The following is a 12574-nucleotide window of genomic DNA, read 5'->3' as shown; positions in this document are numbered from 1 at the left end:
GAAAAAGGCTTTCACGTTAAAAAAAATACTTGAACAATGAAAGGGGTGTGGAGTTGTTCTCCCAGTTCAGCCCTATCTTTGGTTGGCTTTCGTTTGGCTGTTCACTGAAAGGAGTCAATCAGTTGTGAAGCTGCTGGATCCAAAGAAGCAGGTCCATGCTGATCCTCCCTCTCTTTGACATGTCTCCTGTAAAACCCTGTGTTTGATTTCACCTTTTGTGCCAAGGGGTGTTTGTGGGGATTATTGCAAATATTTGGAACAGTATCATTAAGTTGGGATAGTCTGTTGGTTTTCGGATAGGTTACTTTTTCTATATTCTGTTCTTTTTTATTTATGTTTCATTCGGTAATCTTGTAAATAAATTCTGTTTTGTTTAAAACTAAGTGGTTGAGAAAGCTGCATCAATTCTGGAATACCCACTCTACACCTGCTTAAAACAACTAGCAAAGTCCAGGCTACTTTCTTGAAATGTTTTGTGGGGATCTGGCTTGGTCCATAACACCAGTCTTTAACAAATTCACTCTGGACACTAAGCCTTACGTTTGCACAAGACCTCAACTAAACTGACAACTTATACCAGGGAACCATTACAGATTAAGTGTACAATTTGGTTTCAGTCTCGTATGAGAAGCAGCTATTCAGTTACTACTGATTGTAATGAAAGGCTCGGGTCCAAGCTTGATGGGGCAAAATTGGTTGAGAGCAAATCACCTAGATTGGCTCAATATTTTTGCATTAAAAAATGGCTGCCTGAGTGAAGTCCTAATTAAATATCTGGAAATCTTTCATGAAAGTTAAGGGAAAGTTAAAAGTCAAAGTGATCCTACAAGAACCTTACAGTGCCAATTGCCTTACAGGCAAATGTCAAGGCAGAAATCAGAAGGCTGGAAAGTGAAGAAATCTTAAAACAAGTCCAGTTTGCGGAATAGGCAGCACTGATTGTACTGATTTTGAAGCCTGATGGATCGGTTCACCTTTGTGGAGATTTTAGACAAATGGTAAACAGCTATTTGCAGCTGGATAAATACCCAATCCATCACAGAGAGGGTTTATATGCAAAGCTGGGAGAGGAGCTATCCTTCATGAAACTGGACAACTGGCACTTGCAATTGTGGTTAGATGAGTATACTACAACTAATACCCGTAAGAGTTTGTACTAATATACGAGACTGCCAACTGGGATATCAACAGCCTGTCCAATTTTTCAGCGGATGATGGAAAACATTTTTTAATGTCTCCTCCAGGTCGCTATTCATCTAGATGACATACAAGTAACAGGAAAGATCAATAAGGGGCACTTAGAAAACTCGAACATAATCCTCAGATATTTCTCCCAGGCGGGTATACACCCATGAAAGGGAAAATGTGTGTTCCAGGCACCCCAAGGGACCCATTTGGGCTACAGAGTCGACAAGACCAGGTTACACTTTTTGGAAGATAAAGTGAGGGCACTCCTATGTCTGTGCCGGAGCTTAGGCCTTTCCTTGGGTTGGTGTTTTATTACTGAGATTTCTTACATAACCTGGCTTCCATCCTGGCACCTTTGCATCAACTCCTAAAAAAGGGTCAGCCTTGGAAACGATTGCGTAGCTATGACATAGCTTTCAGGAAAGTCAAGAAACATAGCTTTTAGGGTAGTGCTTCTAATGTATGCCCAAAAAGAACTCTAAAACAAAACTTACTTATCAAAAATCACTTTTCTATTAGAAAATATGTAATAAGATTAGAATATGTCACTATTCTCTAATCTTTCTATCAAAGATATATTGGCTGACTTGAACTGAATCGGGCCAAAAGTCTTTTTATAATGCATGATGTGGCATGGTGGCTCAGTGGTTAGGACTACTGCCAGGGAGTCCTATGTGATTCCACTCCGGGCAACTATCCGTTTAGAATTTGCATGTTCTCCCATGTTTTCTCCAGGTGCTCTGGTTTCTTCCCACAGTCCTAGGATGTGCAGATTAGGTGGACTGACCATGCGAAATTACCCATAATGTCCAGGGGTGTGCAGGCAATAGACAGTAGACAATAGGTGCAGGAGTAGGCCATTCTGCCCTTCGAGCCTGCACCACCATTCAATATGATCATGGCTGATCATCCTTAATCAGCATCCTGTTCCTGTCTTATCTCCATAACCCTTGATTCCACTATCCTTGAGAGCTCTATCCAACTCTTTCTTAAATGAATCCAGAGACTGGGCCTCCACTGCCCTCTGGGACAGAGCATTCCACACAGCCAGCACCCTCTGGGTGAAGACGTTTCTCCTCATCTCTGTCTTAAAGGTCTACCCCGTATTCTTAAGCTGTGTCCTCTGGTTCGGCACTTACCCATCAGCAGAAACATGTTTCCTACCTCCAGAGTGCCCAATCCTTTAATAATCTTAAATGTCTCAATCAGATCCCCTCTCAGGCTTCTAAACTCAAGGGTATACAAGCCCAGTCGCTCCAGTCTTTCAGCATAAGGTCGTCCCGCAATTCTAGGAATTCACCTTGTGAACCTACGCTGCACTCCCTCAATAGCCAGAATGTCATTCCTCAAATTTGGAGACCAGAGCTGCACACAATACTCCAGGTGTGGTCTCACCAGGGCCCTGTACAGCTGCAGAAGAACCTCTTTGCTTCTATACTCAATCCCTCTTGTTATGAAGGCCAGCATGCTATTAGCCTTCTTCACTACCTGCTGTACCTGCATGCTTACCTTCATTGACTGGTGTACAAGAACACCCAGATCTCTTTGTACTGCCCCTTTACCTAAATTGATTCTATTTAGGTAGTAATCTGCCTTCTTTCTTGCCACCAAAGTGGATAACCATACATTTATCCACACTAAACTGCATCTGCCATGCATCTGACCACTCACCTAACCTGTTCAGGTCATAGAGTCATAGCGATGTACAGCATGGAAACAGACCCCTCGGTCCAACCCGTCCATGCCGACCAGATATCCCAACCGAATCTAGTCCCACCTGCCAGCACTCGGCCCATATCCCTCCAAACCCTTCCTATTCATATACCCATCCAAATGCCTCTTAAATGTTGTAATTGTACCAGCCTCCACCACATCCTCTGGCAGCTTATTCCATACACATACCACCCTCTGCGTGAAAAAGTTGCCCCTTAGGCCTCTTTTATATCTTTCCCCTCTCACCCTAAACCTATGCCCTTTAGTTCTGGACTCCCCGACCCCAGGGAAAAGACTTTGTTTATTTATCCTATCCATGCCCCTCATAATTTTGTAAACCTCTATAAGGTCACCCCTCAGCCTCCGACGTTCCAGGGAAAATAGCCTCAGCCTGTTCAGCTTCTCCCTGTAGCTCAGATCCTCCAACCCTGGCAACATCCTTGTAAATCTTTTCTGAACCCTTTCAAGTTTCACAACACCTTTCCGATAGGAAGGAGACCAGAATTGCATGCAATATTTCATCAGTGGCCTAACCAATGTCCTATACAGTCACAACATGACCTCTCAACTCCTGTACTCAATACTCTGACCAATAACGGAAAGCATACCAAACGCCTTCTTCACTATCCTATCTACCTGCGACTCCACTTTCAAGGAGCTATGAACCTGGACTCCAAGGTCTCTTTGTTCAGCAACACTTCCTAGGATCTCACCACCCTGTAATCTCCTAACATGCTCCTCACATTTCACCCTGCCACCCAGCTTAGTATCATCAGAAAATTTGCTAATGTTATTACTAATACCATCTTCTATATCATTAATATATATTGTAAAAAGCTGCGGTCCCAGCACTGATCCCTGCAGTATCCCACTGGTCACTGCCTGCCATTCCGAAATGGAGCCGTTTATCACTACTCTTTGTTTCCTGTCAGCCAACCAACTTTCAATCCAAGTTAGTACTTTGCCCCCAATACCATGTGCCCTAACTTTGCTCACTAACCTCCTATGTGGGACTTTATCAAAAGCTTTCTGAAAGTCCAGGTACACTACATCTACTGGACCTCCCTCGTCCATCTTCAGAGTTACATCCTCAAAAAATTCCTGAAGATTAGTCAAGCATGATTTCCCCTTCATAAATCCATGCTGACTCTGACCTATCCTGTTACTACAATCCAGATGTGTCATAATTTCATCCTTTGTAATAGACTCCAGCATCTTTCCCACCACTGAAGTTAGACTAACTGGTCTATAATTTCCTGCTTTCTCTCTCCCACCTTTCTTAAAAGGTGGTATAACATTAGCCACCCTCCAATCCGCAGGAACTGATCCCGAATCTATTGAACTCTGGAAAATGCATCCACGATTTCTCGAGCCACCTCCTTCAGTACCCTGGGATGTAGACCATCAGGCCCCGGGGACTTATCAACCTTCAGACCTAACAGTCTCTCCAACACCAATTCCTGGCAAATATAAATTCCCTTAAGTTCAGGTCCTTCAGCCACTGTTACCTCAGGGAGATTGCTTGTGCCTTCCCCAGTGAACACAGATCTGAAGTACCAATTCAATTCTTCTTTGTTCCCTGTAATATATTCCCCTGTTTCTATCTTCAAGGGCCCAATTTTAGTCCTAACCATTTTTTTGCCTTGCACATACCTAAAAAAGCTTTTACTATCCTCCTTTATATTTTTGGCCAGTTTACCTTTGTACCTTATTTTTCCTCTGCGTATTTCGTTCTTAGTAATCCTCTGTTGTTCTTTAAAAAGCTTCCCAGTCCTCCGTTTTCCCACTTATCTTTGCTATGTTATACTTTTTCTCTTTTAACTTGATATGTTTCTTAACTTCCCTCGTCAGCCATGGCCACCCATGCCTCCTCCTAGGATCTTTCTTCCTTTTTGGAATGAACTGATCCTGCATCTTCTGCATTATACACAGAAATATCTGCCATTGTTCCTCCACTGTCATCCCTGCTAAGGTATTGCACCATTAAACTTTGGCCAGCTCCTCCCTCATAGCTCCATAGTTCCCTTTATTCAACAGAAATATTGTCATTTCTGATTGTACCCTCTCCCTCTCAAATTGCAGATTGAAGCTTATTGTATTATGGAGGAGGAGAATGGTAGGGTTTTTGCTCTATGGTTTCTAAGTTCTGAAGAAGGCCATCCAATAGTCACTAAGATCGGGCAATCTTACCCAATTCAGGCAATGTGGGGATTCTGCCGGTTGTCCAACTAGGTAGAGAGACCCTCTTCATCGACATTTAACTCCACCCATAATCTAGGCTAACACTACTGTCCAGTACAAAGTGTGTGCTACATCGCCAGACGTGTTGTTTTATGGAGGATTAATTACACTGAGGCCTAATTTTCTTGCTCACCTGGAAATAAAATATCCCATGGAATTATTTGAAAGGCAGGGGATTTCACCCAAGATTAGAGTGGTGCTGGAAAAGCACAGCAGATCAGGCAGCATCTGAGGAGCAGGAAAAACGACGTTTCAGGCAGAAGCCCTGATGATGAAACGTTGATTTTTCTGCTCCTCGGATGCTGCCTGACCTGCTGTGCTTTTCCAGCACCACTCTAATCTTGACTCTAATCTCTTGTGTCTGCAGTACCCACTTCCACCGAGTTCACCCAAGATTCTAGCCAGAATTTATCACTCTACAACACCGGCATAACAGAATGATTAGTTATGTAGATTTTGCTGAGCAAAAATAGATTGTTTAGTGCCTACCCAATAGTATGCATCACAAAAGATTTACTGAAGGTTCCTCACATTGTGATAGTTTGAAAATGTGAAACATATCATAAAATATTAGCTTGTTATTTCCCATATCTTGCTGTTGGTTCAGAATGTGAGTAAATTTAAATCTTAATATCTTTTAGCAAGTCATTGGGAGAAGGCAATTCCTAGAAAGAAGGTATCCATCAGAAGATCCATTACCTGGCCTTTCGAATATGTAGTACTGGAACATAGTCCTTTCTATAACAGATGAAAGCCGAATAATGCACACCATCCACCTTCTTAAATTGCGGCATAGGTGCAAACAAGACAGACACAGCAGGATCTAGTATCAAATAAGACAGATGATTGTTAAATTTATACAAGTAAATAATTTTCAAAACAGACAGTACCTGAAAACAAAGAATAAATTCTGTGACAATTTCTAAAATAATCTTTTACCTAAGGCGACTTTCTTTGGCACAGCAAGGATTATGTAGTGAAGTTCTCGGATGTCATTAAAGACAGTCCTACACAAGTATTGGAAATAAATTAATATTTTTAATTGCACATTCTGACATTGGTTAATGAAGCTCAAGAATAAGAATCAATACATGTCATTAACACCTGTAATATGGTACATATTAGTGCTATCATTTCTACAGGCCTTATCTCAATCATCCACCAAAAACCTCAATACATAACCTGAAGAAATGATGAACATTCACAAAATTACAAATGGATCTTTTATTTAAGTGTGAAGAAGTGTTAATGAAACTAAAATTGGTATATCACAGACACATAAAAACCAGTATAGTACATAAGATACCAATTAATTCAAATGACAAAATGGAAATTAGTGTACTTTTCTGCTAACTAAATCAAGAGTAAAGTACTGTTTTGCACAAAGTACATTCCCCACTTTCTATCAGTAATCCACGTTTCAAGTCTTTTTCCCTCTTTTCTGGAGACTCAACTATGTCTGGAATTGGTTACATTCATTCCAAGCAGATTGTAACTTCAGCCTAAATGGCAGCTGAACTCAAGGCACCAAGCCTGTTGCAAGGTTTTCTAAAATGCAGTTTTCTGCAACTTAGACATTTCCGCAGCAATTCTCAGCCTGGTTGAATTTTGCCAAAATAATTAAACTAGAGTAACTAGAATTGCAGTTTATTTCACATGTTGTTATTTTCACCCATACAACCTCTGAAGGAAAAATTGACCAGAAATGATGGTCTCTATGATGTAACGAATTCCAGGTATTATTGAATATGGTGCAAAGATGGAACAAAATATGACAATAATTTAAACAATAGACACTTCTCGAGATAAACATTTCTCTTTTAAACAATATGTGTGATGATGATATGGCTATAAGAGGAACACGGCACTTAACATTTGCCTTTAAAATAAGAAAAAGTTAAGAGTCTAGGCCACCTTCTTAAAATATTTTAAGGGAGTCTGGTCTGGTCCGTAACAAATTGGGAGCTCGTCCAAAATTCCTAATTAAAGTTGGGTTTAGGACTATTGGACACAGGGGCAGTGAGTGGTAAACGTTAGTGTCTTTTGTCTTGGGTATTGAATTCGGTTGGCTTAAACAGGGTGTACCTTGTGTAATAATGGCTCTTTCAGTAACTAAGAGTTTTCTGGGGTGGAAGAAGTCACTGCACGAGTTTTACAGAAAGTGAGCAAGGAAAAGCTTTTGGAATTGGCAGACCAACTGGAGTTGGGGTGCCTTTGTTGTGTGAATAGGGGAGGTAATTACAGCAATAGTTCAACATTTACAATTGCCAGAAGTGCCATCAGAATCTTTGGAAATGGCTAAAATTCTATTGCAAACAAAGCAGTTTGAATTAGAGGCAAAAGAAAAGGAAAGATAGAAGATAAAGGAAGGGAGGAATAGCTATAGCAGAAGTAAAGCAGAAAGAGAAAGAGTTTGACCTTCAAAGGTTCGTAATTTGAGAGCAAAGTATAATTAGAAGGGCAGAGATAAAGTTTGAAGGCAGGTTTAGTGATGAGGACAGTGATGGACACCAGTCACATTGTAGCCAAATGCCTGGTGGGGATCTGTTTAAATATGTCCAAATATTATCTAAGTTCAATGAAAAGGATGTAGAAGTCTTTATCATTTCATTTGAGAAAGTGGCTAAACAAATGAAATGGCCGGTGACCATGTGCATATTATTGACCAAAACAAAGTTGGTAGGTAGAGCTAGGGAGGTATTTGCATCACTATCAGAAGAGATTTCTGGAGGGTATGAGGAGGTAAAGAAAGCCATCTTCAGCGCATATGACTTAGTATCAGAAGCCGATAGACAATGTTTCAGGAATCTAAGGTGTGACCCTGGTCAAACTTACATTGAGTTTGAAAGAATCAAACAAAGTAATTTTTATAGGTGGATAAGGGCATTGAAAATAGATCAAACATATGATGCTCTTGGAGAGATGATTATGTTGGAGGAGTTCAAAAATTCAGATCGTGAAGTGGTGAGAACTCATGTGGAAGAGCAGATAGGAGTTAAAACTGCAAGATTAGCAGTGGAAATGGTCAATGATTATAAGTTGGTTCACAAATCAACTTAGCCAACTCACAAATCAGTTGGCTTCTGATATCAACTTTGATCTGTGAGGCATAGAAGTTGGGGAAAAGAGAATTTCTCAAGTGATGGGAAAAGGAGATCTCATTGAAGATAACATATCACAGGGTAAAAACAAAAACCCATGAGGGAGAAAGAGAAGTAAAAAAGCTCAGGTGTTTTCACTGCAATAATGTAGGACATATGAAGTTGCACTATTGGTGGTTTACAAAAAGCAATGGGAAGATAGATGTGGGAAAATAGGATAAGCTAGTGGGCTTTGTTGAAGTGGTAAAGGAAAGCACAGTGGAGCTACAAAGCTGCAACAGAATGTACAACCTGGTCTGGGTTGGTTGAGAAGGAAATGTCAGATCTCCTTAGATAATTTACTTGCGCAGGCAGGTTTACTTGTATATGCTAGGAGGAGCAGGTAAAGAAATTAAAATTTTAAGAGATTTGGGACCATGTCAATCTTTGATGGTGAGAGATCAGGAGATATATAATTCGGGAGTATTGCCAGAAAAAGTTGTAATATGTGGAATTCATGGTGAGATGCGAAGTGCTCCATTATATAAAGTGAAGTTGGACAGTCTGGTGGAAAAGTGGTGGTAGGAGGACGAGAGAAACTCTCGGCTCCAGAAATACAATATGTCCTTGGCAACGATATAGCTGGATCACAAGTGGGAGTGATGCCTACTGTGGTTGAAAAGCCAGTGGAAAATCACTTGGGGTATTACAGAAAGTGTATCCTAGGATGTTTCCCGACTGAGGGTAACAAGGTCACAAAGAGGAGAAATCAAAGAATAAAGATAAGGAAATTTAAGTTCAGTTGTCAGAGACTATGTTTGACGAGGTTAAGAAAAAACAAGAACAGGTGGAAGGACAAAGTGGATATTTTTAGTGCGGAGAAGTTAATTGAATTACAACAGGATGATGAAAAACTGAAGCAGAGGTATCAAAAAGCATACACAGAAGAAGAATCTGAGGTACTCCAGACTGTTACTATCTTAAAAATGATGTTTTGATGAGGAAATTGAGACCATTACATATTCAGACGGATGATAAACGGGCAGAAGTTCATAAAGTTGTATTATCGGTGAGTTGGAGGTTGTAGAAAGAAGGTGTTGCGAAAAGCAAATGAATTACCAGGAGGAGATCATTTGGAGTAAGGAAAACTCAAGCCAAAATACAAAAGCATTTTTACTGGTCTGGACAGCATAAGGATTTGGTTAAATTTTGACGGACATGCCATGTGTGACAGGCAGGAAAACCTCAGGCAATGATAAAACTAGCATCCATTCCTGCATTTGAGGAACCTTTTAGAAGGGTCTTCATTGACCGCGCAGAACTCCTACTTAAAACGAAAAGTGGGAATCTGTATTTGTTCATGAGATTTCAAGAGGCTATTCCATTTCGCAATATCACAACTAATAGGACTGTAGAAGAGTTACTCAATGTTTTTAATGGATATGGACTACCCACAGCAATACAATCAGATCAAGGGTCAAATTTTACATCAAAATTATTTAAGATAGTTATGGAAAGCTTAAGGATAAAACAACTCAAATCCACAGCAGAATCACATGGAGCACTAGAACAGTGACATTTAAAGACCATGTTGAGGGCATATAGTCAAGACTATCCAGAGGTTTGGGATAAAGGAATTTTATTTACCCTATTTGCAATGAGGAATGCAACTAATGAATCTACTAAATTCAGGCCATTTGAATTAGTTTTTGGCATGAGGTAAGAGGACCACTGAAACTAATTAAGGAGAAATTGGTGAGTCAGAGTTTAGAGTCACATATTTGGACAATGTGTCAAATTTTAGGGAAAGATTAAATAGAGCGGGTGAGTTGGCTAGATAGCATTTAAAAGTAGCACAGCATGTGATGAAACAGGAAGTAGACTAGAAATCAAAAATTTGCAATTTTGCTAGTGAGGATAAAGTGTCAGTGTTACTTCCAGTGGTAGATGAACCGTTAAAAGTAAGGTTTAGTGGGCCTAATCAAATCGAATTTGAGTGAGGTGAATTATTTGATAAAAGTGCCAGATAGAAAGAAATCTCACAGAATGCATCGTGTGAATTGCTGAAAAGAGTTTGATAACGAAGGAAAGCTAAAGAAGAATGTGTTACTGGTTACAGAGTGAAGAAACAAATTCAGATGATTCTGAATTGGACATTCCCCCAAATTATATTGGACAATGAGGAAGTTGTCAAAAATTGGGATAAATTACTGAGTTAGCTTCCAGAGGAAAATTTAAATGACCTGAAAGGTCACTACAATCTCATGGGGAGATATATGGGAATAAGTTGGGAAGTACTAAACTAATCATGCAAGGTGTAGATATAGGAAATGCTGTTCCAGTTAAACAACATCCTTATACTCTTAACCCTCTAAACTTGACACAGGTTCAAAAAGAGATTGAACACATGCTCAAAGACAACATAATAGAAGTGAGTTGCTGTGACTGGAGCTCACCCATAGTAATAGTGCTAATTCCAGATGGTACCCAACAATTATGTGTGGACTATTATAAAGTCAATGCAGTTAAAATGTCTGATTCATATTCTATTGCATGTTTGGAAGACTGTATTGAGAAGGTAGGACAAGCAACCTATAATTATAAGTTGGACTTGTTCAGATGATACTGGCGGGTATCTTTATCCAAAAGAGCAAAGATAATTTTGGCTTCCTAGACACCGAATGGACTATACCAATTTAAAGTCATGCCATTTGGCATGAAAAATGCACCAGCCACATTTGGGGCGACACGGTGGCTCAGTGTTAGCGTTAGGAGGGAAATAGTTCTGAGTGGACTACTCTTCGGAGAATCAGTGTGGACTGGTTGGGCCGAAGGGCCTGTTTCCACACTGTAGGTAATCTAAATCTAAATCATTTCAAAGCCTAACTAATAAAGTCATTTCTGGTTTATCCAATTGTGTGGTACACTTCAACAATATGGTGATTTTTAGTCACACGTGGAAAGAACATTTGCAGCATCTCTCAGAATTGTTCCATAGACTTTGGGAAGCAGACTTGGTGATCAATCTGGCTAAGAGTAAGTTTGCAAAACCCCAAGTCACATTTCTGGGCCATTTTACTGGATATTGGCAGATGGCCCCACAGGACGTGAAGACAAATAATACTGAGAAGTTTCCTTAACCATCAATGAAGAAGGTGCTATCTATGATTTCTCGGATTGATGTTTTTTATTGGAGGTTAGTACTGAATTTTAGAAGTGTGCTCCACTGACTGATTTACTGAAGAAGTACAGAAAATTTCAGTGGACAGAGAATTGTCAGAAGGCATTTGACAGGCTGAATGCTGTGTTAACCACTGTCCTAGTGTTAGTCACACCTAATTATGTAAAGTCATTCAAGATGGCTATTTACCATGTGATGTGGGTGTTGGTGCTGTACTCTTGCAAGAAGATGATGAGAAGATAGAAAGACCTATTGGGTATTTTCAGAAAACTAAATAATCATCAAGGAAAATATTCCATGATTGAGAAGGGGGCCTTCAGCATTACAGCATTTGGTGTTGGCGCTACAATGTTTCAACATTTGTATTATCAGTAACTGTGCCTGAGACAATTGTATATATTGATCATTACGCCTGAAAACTCTTGAAGCAGTTTAAAGAAAAAATTCCAGACTGGTTAAATGGACCTATTCTTGCAGTTATTCAATTTGAAAATTATACACGTGGCAGGACACGTGGATAATTACTGATGCGTTGTCACAACTTTGATGGAAGAAGACGGAATCACTTGGTGGCAGGAATAAACAGACTGAAATAGCTTGTAGTAGTGAATATTTGCATGCATAGAGTCAATGTAATGTATATGTATTGTAGTGTACTAATAGCATAAGATTAAGGTCTTTAAAAATGAAGCCACCTTTGTATATTGAATGTTCATTTCTTTTAAGGGAATGTGGTGTTACAATGCTGTGGCTTTAAGATGTGTATCTTGTCCTGGTTTCTTTGAAGAGAGAGATTGAACGAGAGGTGATGAACTGTTTTTGGTAACATAAGCAGCTTATGAGGCCATAGGGTTTTTTAAAATGTTCGAACAATAGAAGCAGTTTGGATGGGTTTGGCAGCTCTCACTGACCAGGATTTCTAGGTTTTTTTAGCTTTTGGGTTCAGTAGAAGCTGCTGGAGTTTTGAAGAAGTAAAAGCTATCTTTTTCCCCTTCTCTTAGTTACAGCTAGAAGTCTGGGTTTCTCTTCCTACTGTAGATGTTACTTTTGAAAAAATCTGATTTCTGGATTTGCCTTTTTGCCCAAATAATGTGTTTGTGGGATATTACTATATTGCAACAGTTAATTAGTAATACTACTGTATCTATTCTGTTAAATTTTCCAATAGCAT

General features: G+C 39.7%; 1 protein-coding gene across 1 annotated transcript in view; it reads right to left on the bottom strand.

Moving 5' to 3' along the window:
* cfap61 (cilia and flagella associated protein 61) overlaps window positions 1–12574 on the bottom strand; it is a 240219-nt gene that overhangs the window by 219760 nt on the left and 7885 nt on the right. The window contains exons 5-6 of the mRNA XM_087990980.1: window positions 6082–6149; window positions 5842–5965 (exon numbers count right to left, since the gene is read on the bottom strand). Of these exons, the coding sequence (XP_087847106.1) occupies window positions 5842–5965; window positions 6082–6149 (192 nt within the window). The remainder of the gene's footprint in view (window positions 1–5841; window positions 5966–6081; window positions 6150–12574) is intronic.

The sequence above is a fragment of the Chiloscyllium plagiosum genome, unplaced genomic scaffold, assembly GCF_037043375.1.
Source record: "Chiloscyllium plagiosum isolate Xiang-an unplaced genomic scaffold, Cpla_swu_hap1 HiC_scaffold_10, whole genome shotgun sequence".
Taxonomy (NCBI): domain Eukaryota; kingdom Metazoa; phylum Chordata; class Chondrichthyes; order Orectolobiformes; family Hemiscylliidae; genus Chiloscyllium; species Chiloscyllium plagiosum.
Note: the sequence above shows the minus strand (reverse complement) of the source record. Positions and strands in the feature narration are given on the sequence as shown.